Source organism: Cinclus cinclus, chromosome 11 (assembly GCF_963662255.1).
Source record: "Cinclus cinclus chromosome 11, bCinCin1.1, whole genome shotgun sequence".
NCBI classification, from domain to species: domain Eukaryota; kingdom Metazoa; phylum Chordata; class Aves; order Passeriformes; family Cinclidae; genus Cinclus; species Cinclus cinclus.
Window position 1 is genome coordinate 8,902,726 of NC_085056.1, and position 19,397 is coordinate 8,922,122.

At 39.0% G+C, this 19,397-nt stretch overlaps 2 protein-coding genes across 3 annotated transcripts in view; one reads left to right on the forward strand and one right to left on the reverse strand.

Annotated features, from left to right (window-relative positions):
* Positions 1-14,505, forward strand: part of SLC7A6 (solute carrier family 7 member 6) — a 28,622-nt gene extending 14,117 nt beyond the window's left edge. For both annotated transcript variants that reach the window (XM_062499852.1, XM_062499853.1), the window contains exons 6-10: positions 9,610-9,713; positions 10,726-10,822; positions 11,523-11,672; positions 12,383-12,566; positions 13,668-14,505. In XM_062499852.1, the coding sequence (XP_062355836.1) occupies positions 9,610-9,713; positions 10,726-10,822; positions 11,523-11,672; positions 12,383-12,566; positions 13,668-13,762 (630 nt within the window). In that variant the 3' untranslated portion in view covers positions 13,763-14,505. The remainder of the gene's footprint in view (positions 1-9,609; positions 9,714-10,725; positions 10,823-11,522; positions 11,673-12,382; positions 12,567-13,667) is intronic.
* An 883-nt stretch (positions 14,506-15,388) lies between these two features.
* SLC7A6OS (solute carrier family 7 member 6 opposite strand) lies at positions 15,389-19,305 on the reverse strand. The gene is made up of 5 exons (XM_062500056.1): positions 19,162-19,305; positions 18,042-18,413; positions 17,512-17,709; positions 16,516-16,639; positions 15,389-16,053 (listed from the first exon to the last, which is right to left on the reverse strand). Exons 1-5 carry the CDS (start codon positions 19,303-19,305, stop codon positions 15,932-15,934), a joined length of 960 nt encoding a protein of 319 aa, XP_062356040.1. The 3' UTR covers positions 15,389-15,931.
* Positions 19,306-19,397: the final 92 nt, after the last annotated feature.

Here is a 19,397-nt window from a genome sequence, read left to right on the forward strand (position 1 = left end):
GGATAGTGAGAGCAAGGACAAAAAGGAATGCAGCCCTAAAGCTTAACAGCACTCAGACATAACAGTACTTTAACTTAACTTATACCTTCAGCTATAGCTGGTTAACAATTTAACAATTGAGTAGTATTAGCAGCACTTAGCCTAACTTACTACTTCTAGGTCAAACTCACCAACTTAACAAAAGAACAACACTTAGCAGCATTTAGCTTAGTTAATAACTTTACTTACAGGCCTAACATACTGATACATCTAAGGTACTCAAACATCTAAGAAAGCAGTATTTCTCCCAGATTTGTTATTGCATATATGCACCTTTATGGACCCAGACAGAACGAGTGCAAGCATGGTACCTGTGAAAAATTCCCCTGAGAGGTCAGTGAATTACTCACTTCAGATGCCTTTGCATCTCCCAGTGGGCAAAGGGTCAGGCCTTGAGGAGTTACTTAATCCAGACAAATCTAAAAGCCACAGTCCACTGTCTGTCATGATTTCTGTAAAACAGCACAGGTTTTTCCCTAACAAAATTTGGAAAATACACTCCTTTGACAGGACTGAAATTCTCCAGTCCAGCCTGTCCACTAAGAGCATTCTGTGCCTGCTCTACTGCTCCTGGCCCTTGTCCTCACGAAGGTTTGTACAGCTGGATGGTGAATGGGGTCAGAAAAAGTGACCCACCCTGGGAGACTGAGGGAGTGATTCCCTGGGGGCCTGCCCAATTGATCTTCCTGAGCACAGCCAGTGGTAGCACTGCAGCAGCATTGGTAGCCAGATAAAGGAAGGGAGATGAATGCATGAACCTTACTGCACATGTTGAAACCCATGCCTAAATTTTTGTGATTTAATATGCGCTTCATTGTGTTGTTCTTTGAGATTTTTTTTACCACGAGTGAGTATATGTTTATTTTTGAGTCCATGTATACATTTATGTATATATATATATATATATATATATATATATATATACATTCTGTGCAGCTTTACATGAAATTGTAATACTCAGAACTGGACAGATCAGATTTTCCTCTCTACTGTGGGATGTATCTGAACATGGATGAGAATAAATAGACACTTAAAATTATATAAAGTCCATAGTCAATCTAATTGCATACAGAGATACTGAGTGAGCAGACAAAGAATGGAAAAAATGCGTTTGTGAGTTCCAAAGTTGTTTTAGATGTTTTATTTGTTAGGCTAATTTTAATGGAACTTAAAGAATGTTACAGATTTCTGGAAATCTAAACATTTATTTTTTCACTATATCTCAGGTTTGTCAAATAATTGAATTTAAAAGCCAAACTAATGTTCTATCTAAAGGCATTTTTACTGAGATGTCTCATTAGCTGGTATCTCTTCTGATTGCTACTACTTCCATCCCTTTTAGAATCATTAGGTGAAGGTGCAGCTGAAATTTAATACTTAACAGGTGAACTATTGAAGATTACCTGTCACTGATATGAGCAAATGCCCAATTCAATGAAACCGACTTTAAACTTGATCTACTAAGACATTAGCAAAGTGTGGGGCCCTCTGGAAGGATGTCTGTAGAATGGAGGAGTTGACACTGAGCACCTGATATGTGCATGACATGTACATTGCACTATGTGCAGAGTGAGGTTGGGTTGCACTAGGGGAGTGCAGCATGTGTGCTTTAGTAGTTCATCTGATTTAGCCTGTTCTGAAAGGGGAGCTCCTTTTAGTGCTCAAGCTAAACAACGTGAACCTAAAAGCAGTGTGTGGCAGTAATTTGGAGAATTGCTCCAAAAGTCCATTTGTAATTCAAATTCAGATACTTAATTGGAGGGAGGAAGGGGAGGGGAAGAGCTAATGACTGTATTTGAAAACCCTCCTATAATACAAAAATGTAAAAATCTTGATGGTGAAATTTCTCTGTGTGATGGAAGAGAATTTTATCCTCAGTGGAATCTTTAAGAAGACTTAGGGCATTGTATTCAGTGGATGAATGAAAGAAAGGAGGTGAGAATTAGGCTATTAAAAAAAATCTGATGAAAATGAGCCCCTTTCATCTGCTTGGATATTCTACATGTGATACAATATACAGGTTACTTACTGCCCTTTATGTAGTTAGTGAAAGTTGATGTAGGCTGAAAATTAGATTAATTAATTTTTAAAGAAATGTGGTAGTAGTATTGCTTCATTTTAGAGTCTCTGGTGTAGTCAAGCAGCAGTTACGTTTCATCCTACTTGTTGCTATGTTGGGAAGAAATGGAGTAGCTTTCTCCTCTTCAGTGAAGAGGCTTTGAGCTGTGAAAGGATGGGGTGGAGCTGTTTTCTGGTTTTTGAATGGATTAAAAGTTCTGAGTAAAAGAAGTATATCTTTCCACAGCACCTTATGTGCACTTTTTCTTGGTGGCTGTGAGGCAAGAGAAATCATACCAAGGAATTATATGGGAAAAAAAAAAAGATAAAAGGTCCTCTTTTTACATCACTATTGTCCCAATGTTGGGATTAAGAAACTGATTTTTTAAAAGCTTTTTTGTTGAAGAAATATAAATGATACAGCAACAGTTAGCTTAAAAGTTCTGCAACTGCTCTTCAGATGGTTGCGGATCATGTCAAATCACTGACTTTTTCAATGATTCCTGTCAGAGTTTCACAGTTGACTTCTGCTTTACCTCCTTATACAAGCCATCACAAACTTGCTATTAAGTTTTATACATCTGAAAATTACTCTGTAGCACAACACAGATAAAGAAGAGCAGACATTTTATCTCATCTTTCACTGTCACTGAACAAACCTTTTTTTGTTGTCTGAGACTGCTGCTGTGTTTTTTGCTTGTGAAAGTGGTGGCTGGCTCCACAAGCACTTTCTGGGCAGTTTTATCTCATGACAGGAAATATACTGGCTGCCAGAGCACAGCTGGTTACCTGCTTCCTGTTTGGTCATGTCTGTGGGTCATGATTGAGTTCTACAATAAGTGATATTTGGCAGCTTACTTCTTTTTATTGGAAGAGCTAAAACTGGTTGAAGCAAACAGTTGGTTGTCCTGCATAGCTAGCTGTCATCTTCCTTGGAGCTGTAAAACTTTGAGTCAGTAAACTGGGAATAAAGAGGATGACTTCAGTTGCATCTTTGAATATCATCTCGTGAGTCCAGTGTAGATCAATCAATTCACCCTGGTGCTCTGGTATTCTAGAGCAGACTTGCTTTGCTTTGCCATGCTCCCTCAATGAACTGGAATGTGGGAGGCTGTGTGTTTTAGCTATTTTATTTTTCTTTGGTGTATAGTTTAATAAATTTGGCTATCTTTTTTCTAACTTAATTCAGACAGAAGTTTTTAAGTTCTTCTTAGACCTTTTGGGTATTGCTTCTCTTCTTTCATTGGCTTCAGTGGCTTCTTTTCTGAAGAGGAAAATCTGCTTGTCCTTAGCCATCAGTGTTTCTCTTCTTTGCTTGCATGGGCACTTCCCAGTAAGGTTTCTTTGGATGAAGAGCATATTCCATACCTTACAACTGCAGAGCTCTTCATTAGGGGCAGACAGTTGCTTTTAGAGTGAGAGTTGTTCAGTAGGTTATTTGCCTTCTTTCCTGGAGCTACCTCTAATTCACTGCCAATACAACACTGCTGATGCCAGTTACGTCAAAGTTCTCTGCCTTTGGAGTCCAAGCTGAAAAGCTGAGATGAACCTGAGAATGCTATCTATATTATATTTTCAGTATGAGATAGGTAAGAGACTTGGAGAACACTGAACCCTTGTTCTACATCTATCTATAAGAGATGCTAAGGAGAGGATAAATACCTGAGAAGGTTTAGATCAAGTATCTTCAGCACTTCGATGAAAATATAAAGGGAGCTGACACTGGAAATTTTAATGTGGGCTGTACAGAAGAAACATCTTACATGCAAGTAGAAATGCAATATATTAATGCAGCAGAGTAGTGCTGGTACTCTTGCCATAAGATTGTATTCGGTGACCTAAAAGTGAAGTGGGAATTTTATGCTGGACCTTTTCCTGCATTGGTACTTTTTTCTCTCAGTGAAGGTGTTGCCAATAATACAAGGAGAGAATTATGTCTGTTTTGAGTGGCATTGATCAACAGCATGGTAATTGAAATGAGAATTACAGGAGGCACATTTAAATTGTTTTCTTTTGCTCCTTTACAATTTTCTGGGTTTGGTTGATGTGCACTCTTTCCTTTCTTTAAATATATGTGACGTTAAATCTAATTTGGTCAGTGGGGAGAGATGTCATACAGTATCCTCACAATGTAATCTCTGGCAGTGGGAGAAAACTTCTTTTGCGCAGATGCTTTTTTTTTTTTTTTTTTTGCATGTGCAGCTTCCTGATTGCCATAAATCAAGAGTTTGTTTCTGTTTGGCAGTAGCACCTTAGAGTCCTCAGAAGCTCAAGATTAGGAAAACATATTGTAGTTCTGACTGCCAGATCTTCCTGATATGTGTACATATTTATGAACTTCACCTCAAGAGAAACAAAGCAAAGCAGAATTAGTTGTGTTTCCAAAATACCAGTCATATATATATATATATATATACACACACACACATACATATATACATCCCCTTAGTGCTCTGTGTGATTTTCAGGATAAGAGCGTTAATAGAACTTGGTCTGGAAAAGCTTGTGGGCAATGGGATCTTGAAAAGAGTTACATGAAGAGGCTTCGTAGATGCCTTTTAAACTTTCCTAATAGAAACACCTCATAATCTTTGGGTATTTTTTTGGTATAAGTTTCTTATTCATGTTAGGCTACATTCTCTTTGCATTTCTCCAGTCAGTTCTGTTTGGTGCTTTCCCAGCTTCATATATGCTTGTGGCTCCATACAATCTCAGAGTAGTCTGGCATTTCCTGTGTGTCTCTAAGTGCACTTCTGTGTGCAGCTAAGTGTGATGAAACAGTTCTCATCTTGTGATTTGTAATATGAATGTGGGTCTTGCTTCTCATCTGTGTGCCTGAATTACTGAGTGCGAGGCACTGGCCTGTGTATTTTGTTGTGGCAGCTCTTTATGCTGGAATTTCTGCTGCTTTTAGTTCAACCTGTTTGTACAGAACTGTTGCTTGGACCTTTAAAAGGACAAAAAAGTGTTCTTGCAAGCCATTCACTACTTACCAGCTGATAATCATGAGATCAAACTGACCCAAGACAAAAACAAAATGTTGTTTAATCAGTTATTCATGCTTTGAAACAAAGCTGTAATTTAGTTTTTTGCCATTCTTCTGGGAGTAATGTAACATTTTAGTCGTGATGAAATAAAGGCAGTTCAGCTGAGAAGTGCATGGCTGGAAGTCCTCTTGCTGAATTCATTATTATTCCCTGATGATGGTTTGAAAAAAAAATTCTAAACTAAAGAGAAAAATTCCAGGTGTATGTCCTATAGTGTGCATGTATTTATGTATACCTTATATATTCAATGGATGGGAGGGCATAAAAAACTTTATCTGTAATTGCAAGTGTTACATCAGCAATTCTCTGAATTCTCTGTTTCCAAGCTGTTAGAAGCAGTTATAATTCAAGTCTGGACTACACGACTTCTCAGACTATAGCAGAGATGACAATTTAATCTCTTAATCCTTCTTGCTCTTTAGACTTTCTCAGAAGAATCCTGAGATGATATCCATCCCCATAGTGGTGGCTTTCTCCTGTTATGGTGGACTAAATGTTTCTGCTTATAGCTGCCTCCAGGTAGGCTCCTCTGTCATCCTCCACATACCTTTGTGAATGCTCCATTCTTTCCTCCATTGCCAGCTCATTTGTTTTTGTAAATACACTTCACAACTCCCAGAAGTAGTGGTAGCTAAAGTAGAATTGGTGAGGAGCTCAGCTCAGAGCCCAGGTCTGGCTCATTTGTGGAGGATCCATGATTGTACAACTGTGATTTTAGCAGAAAGCAGCCACTAACTCTTCTACTTTTCCCTCACCCCTTTCCTTCTTGGTACAGTGCACTCAGTGTGTGTGCTTGATAATTTGATTTCTCTGCTCTGCCTTCTTAGGTAAAATAATCCTCTGATATGCATGTAGTGAATTTTTATTGTGGCTGCTTTTACTTAGACTTCAGTAACTCTTTTAGCAAGAAATGTTGTGGAGATCTTTGTTCACAAGAGACTTTAGCTGAGCTTTAGAGAAAACAATTCTTGGCATCTGTTGAAAGAAGGGTATTGAAGGATATATAAATTTGTACTCAAGTGTCTGTGTGGTAGTAATGAACTTGGCTGATTTTTATTATAAACAAAGGTGAAACCCGGTCAGAAAACACCTGCCTAAAGGCAGGTGGGTCTTTATTTTCATGTTAAGATGGTTAATATCAATAGATAGATTAGTCAGACTTTAGGTACCTTTCAACTGTTTTTTTTTCCTGAAAGATCATTTTGTTGCAGGCAGATCTACTTGGCAAACCAAACTGAACTTTTTTTTAGATGATTCTCAATTAAAGTAGTCTTTTGTGTTGCCTCACCTCAAGTTTAGCTCTTGAAGATTTTTCCACCCTTTGGTCTGTCAGGAATCCCAACTTCAGCATTAGAAAGTATATTGGAAATGACAGTGTTTGGTAGAGATTGTCACTACATTGCTCTCTCTTTTGAAGTCTGACCTGTACAGCTCTGGGGAAATCACTTACTTTGAACTCGATCAAAGCCTAAAAGTTGAGGTAGAGCATAGCCTGCATCCAGAATTGAATCTGTAGCATTTTGATCTGTATATAATTTGTGGGTTTTATTGTTCATATGAATGATTGTTGTTTTCTAAGATGTGTGAAACAGTATTAGCATATCCTAGAACAATTGGATATAGGTTACAGGATGCAAATAGCCTTTGAGTTAGTCCTGCACATGTAATTCACACTGGCCCATCACTGGATGTTTCAAAAGGAAATGGAAAATGCTTGCAAAGAATACCTTTGGGGGAAAAAAATTCTCCAAATGATACATTAGCTAATTTGCATACTTCAGCATCAGATTACATTCATACATTCTTTTCTCTCTTCTTTAGCTTCAACTGTTAATATTATGTATCTAAATGCTTATCTTGTCTTGCTTTTAGGCAATTTTACTAAACATTTTAATTCTCTAACATCTTCTTGTGTATCTTAACTTTCTATATTAAAACAAAAAGTCCTCCAGGAGTTTTCTGTCTGGCAGTGTCACTTATTGTTTGGCTTCAGAGCTCAGCAGTTCAGGTTTAAATATTCCTTTAAGATGTTACAACAATTGCTTATTAGAATTTTCGTCTTGTCCTCATTCTTGTTCTGGAGGAGTTGTCTTAATTCATTAACTGGATCATAATAAATTACATTCTGCTTCAGGGGACTGGGTTTCTCAGAGCTGCATTTAGATGCAATAAGGATCTGAGAGAAGATCTTTGGTTTCTAGGAATTAATTAGTCTTGAGAAAATCTTTTATATACAATAATGTAAATTATTAGTTGCAGTTTCAGTTGGCTGAAAATGTAATCCATGGTATACATAACACATTTCGTATGGAACGGTCTTCTGCTAAATTAATGGTTTGATTTCAGCATGAAATAGAATAGGTACATGAACTAGTTCTTTTATAATTTTGTCACGTTATTTTTTATAAGATCTGTAGGAATCTGTGTGCATTTTTTCACCCCTGTGTTGAAGCTCCATTTTGAGGGAAGCTGTGCTAAGATGGATAAATTAAAGCTCTCAGGAAGAGAGGTGCCTTCCTGGGAAGCAGGGTGACACAGCGGATGCATTGACTTTGAGCCTTTAGGCAAGGCTCCATGGAAGTGACTATGAGGTTTTGCATTGTCCTTTAGCAGCAGGAAATCCTGTCTGCCTTTGAGGCTCAACTAAATTACATAAAAGGATGGAACATTCTGCTTTTTAGTGTTAATGATGATACACAGCAGAGTTGGATTCTGACCCAAAACCTGGATAATGTGCTGGACAAAGCACTTTTTCAATGCAGACAAAGAACAGGAAACTATAACTGGCCAAGCCTTGGTTTATGAATTTCTCAGCACCTTGAGGCTTAAAGATTGATGTTGCATACAGGGTTTTGTCTCGTGAAAATCAGTCATATAACAAAAAAACCTGCAAACTTTCAGGCTTTTTTTGACCGACAAAAATACTAAGAAAACAGATCCTAGTGCACTGCTATTGATGATCTAGTTCCTGAAGTAATTAAATCAAAATTTGACCGCTTTTAAATAGAGATAATTTCCTATGGTACAGATTAAGGACAGTTCTGAGTGTTTACCACCTTTGATGGAGCTCTTTATCCTTAGTTCATAAATGTTATGATGAAGACCAATGCATTGAATGGGAGGTCAAGGGCAAAGTGTTTAAAAATACTAAAATACTAAAAACTGAAGAAAATTTTGATAATAGACAAACCCGCAGAAAGCTGAATTACTATCTATGCTTTTTATTTCTGCAGATCTTGAAATGTGTAAAGCAAGAGAGAGATTAGAAAGTGATTTAGGGAAAGGTTCATAAAAGGTTTAGTAGCTTACTGCTACTTGCTAAGGTATAAAATGTTCAAATCTTTGTTTAAATACTACTTATACATGAGTATGTACCTTTCTGTTTCCTTAAGTAGTGACTTCATACTGTCTAATGTAGACATTATTATTTTGCTACCATGACTGTTAGTTTGCCTCTGTAAAAGAAATCATGGAAGTGATTTAGTTATGTGTAGGTAGAACTGGGATGGGTAGGAAGGTTTCCACCCATGTCCTCTGAACTCAGTGTGAGGGCATTTCTGCCGAACTTCATGCTAATGTCCAGATATTTACAATGCTCAGACCAAGATGGGAGGTAGAATACCTGTCAGTTGGCATGAATTAAATTTCTTCATGTTTCAAATGTGTTGTCTGATACTCTAAATCTCCCTCCCTTTTTTATCCATCCAGGAGATTGAACAGAATAGACTAGGACACAGTGTATTGCAAATTATTACCTATTTTTGTTTTAGATCCAAGATTGCTGACAGTCAGTGGCTCTTACCACTTGCTGTGAAACTTTGATGCTCCTGACTTCTTGGTTTCAGAGCTCTTCCATGGACAGTCACCACAGTTTCTTGCAGTATTGTCTAGAAACATCAACTATTGAGCAACCAATAAGATAACTTGCTCTGTCATTTGCCAAGTTGTGAGAGTAAAGCCCAGGGGCCCTGCCAGTGGAGCTAAAGGAAAATATATTGCTTAGAAAACTGCAAAAAAAGGAAAATAAAATACATTGCTGGAATAGTATCTGTAAACAGTAGGTGTGAGGTTGGCTGTAGTTACTGCAGTGTGGCACTTCCCTGTTTGGTTAGGTAATATTTCTATTTTTAGTAATCCAGAGAATGTTCACTTGTCTTCTGTAGGTCAGTTAGATAATAAAATATATTAGGATGGGGAAGAAAAATTCTCAAAACATGTTGTTTTCCTTTGTGAACATTATTTTTGTGAGCAGAAAACATGACTTCAGATGCTTGGCTAAAGAATTTTGTGCTTATTTAGAATCCATAAATAAGTAAGAAAGCTATGTGATTCTTTGTGTTGCACTATGGACTCTAACTATGTTATTATTTTTCCGTACAAGCGTATTACAAAAGCTCTGATGTCATTGTTTTACACTTGATTTTTGCAGGTATTTTCATGTTTCCTTTTCTTTCTCTTTCATCAGACATTTGCCGACCGGGTGTTTGGTATATTCAGCTGGACAATTCCCATTGCTGTAGCCTTCTCTTGTTTTGGTGGACTTAATGCTTCAATTCTAGCATCATCAAGGTAGAACATACCTCTTTCAGTTTGACAGATATTCATACATCTTTTTACATGTTACTCTTTCTGATCTATTATGAGAGAGGCAAAAATACTTTTTAAACTGAACCTATAATGAATAGCCACAATAAAACAACTGATTTAAATAAACCTCTGTGTGTGTGTTTGTATGTATGTACACCCTTAACACTGCCTTGTTTCCCCAAAGCATTTCTGAGTGAATGCAGAGCATAAGATCAAATTAATTTTGTCTGTGTGGTGAGTCCTGAGGCCTTCTGATTGTTTGCATAATTCTAGCAAGTTTATATTTTCAAATGTATTATCTAAAACTTACAGACCTTTTAAAATCAGTGTTTTAAAAGTTTGTACTTAGAAAAACTTGCTGCTGCTGTGAAGCTGCAGTCAGAAAGCTTAGGATATTGTGTAGAGCCTTTTCTTTGAGCAATGATTGTGAATGTAACTAGCAAAAGTATTAAATAGATTTGTTCAGCCATTTTAATACTCTTCCTGTCCACTGAATGAATTTGCAATGCCTCTGTTGAGAAAAAATATGATCATTTAGTGAAGTGGTCAATATAGAACAGTAGGTAATAAAATTGTGTGTGTTTGTTTTTTGAGCATGTAGTTGAGTGATCCCATCATTTTAGGGACCTGGCAATCCCCTCTGGTCAGCATTGAAAACTATTTTTCCCTAAGCTGGAATGTCTTCAGTGCTGGCCTTTAGAATTTTGTGAAACAATAGAAATTTGTTTCAGTTACTGTAGATGTTGTGTATTTTACCTGTCAGATGATTTTTTTTTTTTAAATGGCTGTTAACAGCATGTTTCTAAAAGCTTATCCATTCTTCAGTGGTTGTGGTACAGTACATCTTTATGAGAAGGGTTGAATCCAGGTCCCAGTATAAAGGGCAGAAATTCACTGTTGTAAATATTTATTTTGACTGGTGTTATTCTTTGATTTTCTGTAATATATTCTCTCTTGCCTGTGATCTCAACATGTGTTCTACTGCTTTTTTCAGGCTATTTTTTGTAGGATCTCGGGAAGGTCACCTTCCTGATCTGTTGTCTATGATCCACATAAAGAGGTTCACACCTGTGCCAGCACTGCTCTTCAATGCAAGTTGTTATTGCTTTTCTTTTCAACTAATTAGATGGGACATACAGCACAGCTTCCCTCAAAATGGAGCTTCAACACAGGGCTAGAAAAATGTACACAAATATATATATATATATATATATATATATATATATATATATATATATAATAACATGAGAAGAGTATAAAAGAACTAGTCCATGTATATATTCTATTTCATATTGAAATCAGAACATCAGTTTAGCAGAAGGCCATGCCATAAGAACTGTGTTCTGTATACCATGCATTACAATGGATTACATTTTCAGCCAACTGAAACTGCAACTAATAATTGGCATATTGTATATAAAAGATTTCTGCTGCTCAAGCCTAAATAATTCCTAGAATCCAAAGTGCTTCTCTCAGATCCTTATTGCATCTCAATGCAGCTCTGAGAAACCCAGTCCTCTGAAGCAGAATGTAATATATTGTGATCAGTCAATTAATTAAGACAGCTTTTTCAGAGCAAGAATATGAATTATTTAAGGGAAAACTTTAAAAAACTCACGAGAGACAAAATTTACTGTGGTCAAGGTGATTGCTGACAGTGTGATTTTTTGAGGCATAAAATTACGTCAAACACCAAGGAGGATAAGGTATTACTTAAAGGCAAAAACCAGCATAAACATTAAGTTTCAAACTTTTGGGTTCCGATTCTTACTCTTGTTCTTTTTCTGACAGTGTTTTATGACCCTTATTTACCTGTGTGTGGAAGATGTCTTCCAGCTAATCAATTACTTCAGCTTCAGTTACTGGTTTTTTGTTGGTCTGTCTATTGCTGGGCAGTTATATCTACGTTGGAAAGAACCAGATCGGCCAAGGCCTCTTAAGGTAATAATTATTACACAACTGTTTTAAATCCCTGCTTTCCATATAATATAAAAGTACTGTCTAAAATCTGGACCATGCAAGTTTAAGTCTAAAGGTTACAGATTGATCAGGACATAAAGCATGGTTTCCATTTGATGTTGTACCATGAAAGTTACCTTGTCTGCTGGGTAAGAACAAGAGACTGTTGTGTCACTATACTCTATTAGTATATGCTAGTTCATCAAGTACCTCTTCTGTCTGCCCACTGGAGAATGTCTCAGTAGCCTAACATAGTAGTTAGCCTTTTATCTAGCAGCAGAAATCTCTGATTGGTAATGCTCAAGTTAAGTAACTCTGTTTGTGGACCACATTTAGCTCGGTGATATCTGATCCTCTAGTAACCTTCTCATACTTTAAGTTCATACTCAAAAAAGTCAGTAAATCTTGTTTCCCAGGTTTTGCAGGTTTTGTCTAAAACACTTCATGCTACCATGCACTTTCTTTCAGCACAGCAGAGTTACCATACTTGATTACTTTTGCAATTTTTAGCAACAGTTCTGTTAAGAATAATTCTGCAATTTGCTTATGGTCCTAAATAGGCAAATATATGAGAGGAAGAGCAGAGAATTTCACAAACTGGATTTCAGAGAGAAAAGTCTGTATAATAATGTTTGTAACTATAGATAATGAACATTTCATTAATATTGTGTTCTGTTTTTTTCTGTCTGCAGCTGAGTGTGGCTTTCCCGATAATATTCTGTTTATGCACAGTATTTCTGGTGGTAGTGCCACTCTATAGTGACTTTTTAAATTCAGTGATTGGAATTGCCATTGCTTTATCTGGAATTCCATTCTTTTTCTTGGGAGTCTATTTACCTCCATCAAGGAGACCTCAATTTATTAACAAGATTATAGGTAAGTTTCTTTGTTAGCTGGAGATTTTGTTAGGAAAGAGGAAAAGTAAAGAGGCGACTCTTGGTCTGTTGATGGGAAGGGCTGTGGTGGGCTGACCCCAGCTGAGTACCCAGGGAGCTGCTGGCTCACCAGCACCCCCAGCAGTACGAGAGACAGAACAGGGTGGGAAAACCTGCTGGTGAAGTCAAAGAAAGTTTAGTCAGTGAAGGGAGGAATAAACTCCGCTGCTGCAAGAGCAATCATCACACATCTCACAGGCAAACACTTCTTGCTCAACCCATTTGTGTTGCTGAGCATGACATCAGATAGCACAAAATAGCCCTTTGCATAGTTTGGGTGAGCTGTTCTGGCCATCTTTCTGCCAGACTTCATGCCTTCTCCCATCCTGCTGGCTGCAGGAAGAGCAGAGTAAGAGGAAAGAAAAGAAGCCTTGATGCTGTGCAAACACTGTTCAGCAACAGCCAAAACATCAGAAAACTGTCTTTATTTTAACCAAGATTGATGCCTGTAAAAAGTGTGAACATTCTTGGTAGTGCAAACTGTCCAGCTTTACTGAATCAGTTATTTGGAGACAGATTTTATGTCAGTGAAGAATGGAATTTTGCTTTTTGTTGAATTACAGCAGTTAAATTACACACATTTAGTTTTCTCCATCAGTGCTCTTTTGGTATTGTTACTACATGAGATAGCCATGATGAGGGATGTGGTAAAGGAAGGTTTGTAGCATAACCTTAGCCTGAAAGCAGGATGTTGTGCTGCAGAACATATGTAAATACTCAGTAATCTTCCTGTGTGCTATTAGTTTTACTTTTTTAATTCCACCAATTTTATGCTCTTAATTATAGAGAAAAATTATTTTACTTCAGTTACTTGGCAGGGTGCCTAAGAAGCAAAACACCTTAGGGTATTAACAGAACAGTTTAAGATACTAGCTGTTAAAAAAAATAAGAGTGAGACTCCATTATTGTACAAAATTTTTTGTTTGTTTCCCTAAAGAGAAGTGAGACAGCATTCCTGACTGCTTTCATTGGTCAGATGTGTTTTGTAATTAGAGTTGAGATAGGTGGCTGTTGTTCTAATCTATCTCCAATTTCTCTGCAGGTGCAGTCACACGATACATGCAGCTGCTCTGTTACTGTGTTTTAACAGAGGTGGACCCAAATGAAGAAAAGAAGGTAGAAATCAAATCCAACTAAAGTTCAAAGCCATTACAAGAAGCAGGAGAGGATAAAGCAATTACACAAACGAAAGGGAAGAGGTGGAACTCTGGCAGACACAAAAAAACTGGTTTTGGTGGTCTTTCAGAAATGCTGAAAATGTTCTTACTTGGAGATGGACTCCAATGTGGCTCATGCCCTTGTGTCATCCTCCTAACTTGTGGCATGTTTCCAGGGCAGGTTTTCATTGAATAATGATGATCTACTCATTACCTACTCACACAAGCTGTGTGTCAATACTGTTTCTTCAGAATTGGTACGAAAATGATAAGAGCTAATGGATCAAATTAGATTTCTGCAGAACCAGGTGGTAAAGTAATGCATTATTAAGTTAGACTAAAACCCACTTTGACTCCAAAGACTAAGTCATTTCCAGCTTAATTCTGATGGATGTTTGCATTTGCTGTACTCAGTTCTTATCCCAGAAGAAAACTGGTCACAACAAACTACTTCATTAATTTTTCTGCCCCTAACGATAAATTAAGTTCTGCTCCATTATTTATAGACTGAACCAGCCTTTCTCCCTTGAAGATTTTATTCTGTATGCTGCGTGGAAATGTATCAGACTGTGGCAAGGATTTAATCAGCAAAGCACCTTGGCACTAAAGATTTGATTAATGGTTGTTGATTTTTTCTTGTTAACTTGTTAGTAGTTTGTCAATTTCTGCTAGGTTTTATGAAACTTCCAAAATTAAAATACTCATTTTGAAGCCTGTAAGCATTTGTTTGTGAACTGTTTCAGTGAAGACACAGTACCTGAGTTGCCTCAGCAGTCAGCAAATTCCCTTTATAAATTTCAGTGCTGTTCACTAGAAAGGGACCATCTAAAACCTCCCAGAAACCAGTTCAATTTTTTTCCTTCTAGAGCAGAATTTCTGTGGCACATACTAGATCTTGACAGCTAAGTACCAGGGAGAAAAAAAAATAAATAAAAACAGAAGTAAAAGGCACCACTGTAGCACAGACATACTGATTAATAGTCTATGCAATTCCACAGCTGTAAGTCTAAAATTAGGACTGTTTTGACACTGAATTTTGGTGCAGCAAAAGGCAACAAGAAGCCAGCCTGTTTGTCTGGCAAAATGAGATTTACTTCAAAAACATACCTGAGATTTTTATCTTAGTTCAGAATGTCTATCTCAGTTGATCTGAGTTTGGCCACACGTATGGTTTTGTGCATTTAAGCTGAACTAAATCTTGTAATTACAAGGTTATGGCTGAAGCAATACACACTTCAAAGGGTGCACCACAGTTGCAACAGTCACTTGAATAATAGTGGGGATATTTGGATTTTTGCATTGCCATGTTAACATTTCTCTGAAGCAAACAAAAATACCTTGCCTCCACTACTTTGCCATTACCAGGCAAAACTGATGGGCCTAAGTACTACTGCAGCCTCCAGTTCATGAATGACATTAATCAGCTAAGAGTTGATCCTATAAGCTACTTTTTACACTCAAGTAGGAGAGTGTAAGCTGAAATACTCTGTGTGTCCAAACAAGTACAATAGAATAAAGATGTACAAATGCAAGTTAAAATGGTGACCTGGGTTCAGCTGTACCAACTTCTGTGATCTTTAAATGAGTAAAAGAAAACTTGGTCAAAATAATTTTATTTACAATTTAAATGCATATTGTTCAACTCCAACAGTAAAACTACTGGGGAGAGTAAGGGACTGGTCAAGGCATTTCATATGCTCAACACCTGTGAAGAAAGTCACTTGACACTTAGGAACAAATGAAGTAGAAAGCAGTAGGACAGGGTGCCTTTTTCCAGGACTCCCACTTGCCAGCGGGGCAGACACATCAATCTTATTGTGAAACCTGACATATTTGACATGACCAGAAGGGCTGCTGCCAACAGTACCTCCATATCTGTACACTTGCTACAGGTACAAACTCTTGGGCATGCAGCTTAGGGAAAACAAAATAAAAGGTCCCTTCAAAACCTCAACACTCGCAATGGGTGGAAAAACCTATCTTAAAGCATAGAGCATCTTGTGCTTGGAAAAATATGTGTTCTGAAGTGGCCGTAGTCACACCCATCTGTTTAATATCCACCAGCTGAAGTTGGCTGCTCAGATAGTATATTCTCCTACAGCAGCACATGTTCACCTTCTGTATGCATTTCGTCTCCAAAACCAGGCTGTTAGTCAGAACCCAAATCTTCAATCTCATCGTATCCAAATTCCTGCAAGACCTCCTGTCGATATTTGTCCCACGTCCTTCTCCTGTAACATTGGTCCTCGTCACTGAAGCTCTCTTCAGAGTCTGTAGAGAAAGCATCAACACTGACAGATTATCCCTTCTTTTTACTTAAAAAATTAAGTCAATCAGACTAGTTTAAGCTTCTTGAGAAACTAATGAAGTCTGAACAACTTCTGTATGAGCTGAGGTTTGAAATGTGTTGGAAGTACTCTGGGGTAGGGACTTCAGAAGGCAGAGGCAGTGTTTCACAAGCATGTTGTCCCAAGTCATGGATTCCTCCTCTAAGCAAGCAAACCTTTGCAATTGCAGCAGCCTCAATTTGACTTCTCAATTTTGCCTTTTCAAAACCACTGATTTCTCTTCTAGTTCCAAGAAAGATAATCCTCCTCTACACAGATTTCACCATTGTAAGAGCAGAATGCTATCCCACCAGCGATCAGTTGCTTTTTTACGGATAGCATTTAAAAAAAGAGGGGATGTGCACATGCACAGCATGAAAGCAAACAGCATTTATTACAGGTGTACCTTTTTCTCCCTCTTCCTCAGGTAAGAATTCATCTTCTTCAGGATAATCATTACGCCAGTTATTTTCATCATTTTCATCATCGTCATCTTCATATACTTCCTCTGGACCCAGATCATCATTTACCTGCATGTCAACACAAAACACAATGCTGAGTGTCTATTTATAGTGAATGTTAAGTGGGTTTTCATCCACCTGTGCAATATGATACAGATCAGAAAGAGCCAGGAAATACCTACTGATGACAGGCATAAGGAATTCAGCAGTGACACAGGGCACACTGCAGGAGAATTTGAGTTGTCACTGCATTCACCATAACACTTCAAATCTGCTTTAGGTGCAAAATTCAGTGAAGTCACATATATACATGTTCCACTCCAGCATTTCAATGTTAATGTGTAACTTAGTCATATTCACTTCAGCAGTAGTGTAATAGATCAAAGAAGAGAGAAAGCAGTTTCAGGCTCCCAGTACACAAGTCTGCTGATCACAGGAACTGTACAACACAAGACTTAAACCTTACATTAAACTTCCTAACTCCACAGTCACTAAAGAACAATTCATTATGAAAAAGTATCTCATATGAAGATTAAAGTCAAGTCCTGAAATACTGAAAAAGTTGTCCCCCCTCCCCTTGCTCTTCTTTTCATTCAGTCATATTTACAATGACATTTTAATGGCTGCCTCCTAATCACAAGCAAGACACACATTACTCAAGTTTACATTCATGTGCCAAAATATAATTGGCAGTTTGAAACAAGACAGATTCTTCCCACTACATGAGCACCATCCCTTCCATTCTGTCATATGATGTATGTAGTAACCTGCAGGAACATGGGACTGGCAGTTACAAAAGGCCTAACACAGAAGTCACTGAGCATACATTGTGTCTATCTTAAAGGACCTTCCTTGGCATGGCAGTTTTAACAGCAGGACTTTAAACATCTTTTATTTGTAATCTTTTTAGTTGAGAAAGATAGTTTTTTCCACACCCTTACCCATTCATATTCTTCTCTATAGGGCTGTACGGAAAGGATATTTTCAATCCAATCAGGGGCTGATGTTTCCTTATAGTAGATGTCATAAACATACTCATCTTCTTTGTCACTGCGTTCTTTTTTATCATCTTCAGAAACATTTAAACGCTCACGGATCATCTCTACTGCATTGCAAAGAATTGTATCTGGATCATTCTGCTGAGAAAAAAAAAAGTGCGTATTTCCACTGAAGTCATGCCAAGTCTTATTTACAGCCAACAGTTTTCAGATGAAAAGAGAACTTACACATCGGACCAAGGCAAAGAAAAAATAGGGTAGTACAAGCCTTTCCTTAGGCAGCAGCATCAGACACTGTTTCAACATTAGTGCACTTAGGATCTTCATGGAACTTTCCAACTTGCAATCTAGTTAAAGCTCCTATTCAATAGTGGAATACTTACAGTGCAAGCAAACTGCCACAGCAGTCTGCCCACACATACCACTCAACAGCGATACCAAAGTACTTCAAGCACACCGAGTTCATAGCTGACCTGTGGGTTTGCAGTGGTTACACTGGAATCTCCCGCCATCTCCTCTTCTTGTACAATATCGAACAGCTGGAATTTCCCACAGCAGTCTGAACTCTTATCGACAGCACCACTCTCCTCCGGTGAAGCATCCTGCCGTGCTGCAGAGCTGTGCCCATGGGGAGCAGCCTCGCCGTTCGGGGCAGGTGCAGCCGTGTCAGCGCAGTGGGGCCGGTGGCTGGAAATCACTCGGTACCGGTTCTCCTTCCTTCTCGCCTGCTTGGCACAACGCAGCTCCTGCAGGATTCGCTGAGTGCTTCCCAGAGAGGGGCGCAGGCTTTGAGCTGCCTTGTCTCGTGTGATGGCATCTTTAACATACTTCTGAACTGGTTCGTTCTGGGGAAAAGAAACAAAAGGAGGACGAATGGAATGATAACATCAACATAGCAAGTCATACTCCTTCCTAGAAGGGGTGAAGAACTGCAATACCAATAATCCTAACAATATTCAAGTAACTTTATTATTGCTTTAAGCAACATAATCGTAACATTCTCTTGTTACGAGGGGAGAAAAGCAGAAGATATAGAAGTCGTAAGACTGTTTCAGTTTGATTTTTAAGCAACTCTGTAGTACAAAATAACCCTCCAAACAAAGACATATGCCTTTGGAAGTGCAGTGGATCTAAATTTAGGGCGTAGTATCCTTTACAGCGTCCTAAGACCATTTCAATACAAAAGGCTGGACAGAAGACAGTAGTTGATATCTTTGTAGGCCTGAGCTTCAGCATCTCACACAGCAGAAATCCAAGCTTCACTTATTGCCTGTTGTGTGGTTTCCAAGTGAAGAACGGTCCCCAAGTATAGAAAAGCGAGTGCTGAGCACAGCTCGTCCCGGGGCTCACTGTGCGCTGCGGCCCGCAGCTCTGCTCCCGCCCTGCCCCGGCTGTCACAGCGCGGGAGGAGCCGCCGCGCCCTCGGTTACCGGGACAGGACAGCGCTGCCCGGGGCCGCGCCGCTCTCCACACCACCGCATCCACAGCGGAGCCTGAAAGACCCGCCAGAGGAGCCAGAGGCGGCCGCTGCTTTCCAAACCCCTCCGGGAGCACCGGCCGGCCCACTCCGCCCCGCCCGGCCTGCCCCGGTACCTTGGAGGACACGGTGGCCACCAGCTTGAAGAGGTCGGTCTCCACGGGCTCGGCCCGGCGCCGCTTGCAGGCCAGGAGCAGCGCCTCGGCCGGCTCGGGGCCGCCGCGCTTCCGCCGCACGCGCAGCACGGCCGCGCCCGCCATGGCGCCCGCGGGAGGGGCGGAGCGACAGCACAGCGCCGGAACGGGAGCACAGCACAGCCCCGGAACGGGAGCACAGCCCCGGAACGGGAGCA

Coding starts and splice junctions, on each gene's coding strand:
- SLC7A6OS (XM_062500056.1), bottom strand. CDS start 19,305: ATGGCGGGCGCGGCCGTGCTGCGCGTGCGGCGGAAGCGCGGCGGCCCC. Junction 18,414..19,161: donor TGGCCACCGTGTCCTCCAAG/GTACCGGGGCAG, acceptor TCTTTTCCCCAG/AACGAACCAGTTCAGAAGTA. Junction 16,640..17,511: donor ATAGAGAAGAATATGAATGG/GTAAGGGTGTGG, acceptor GTTGACATGCAG/GTAAATGATGATCTGGGTCC.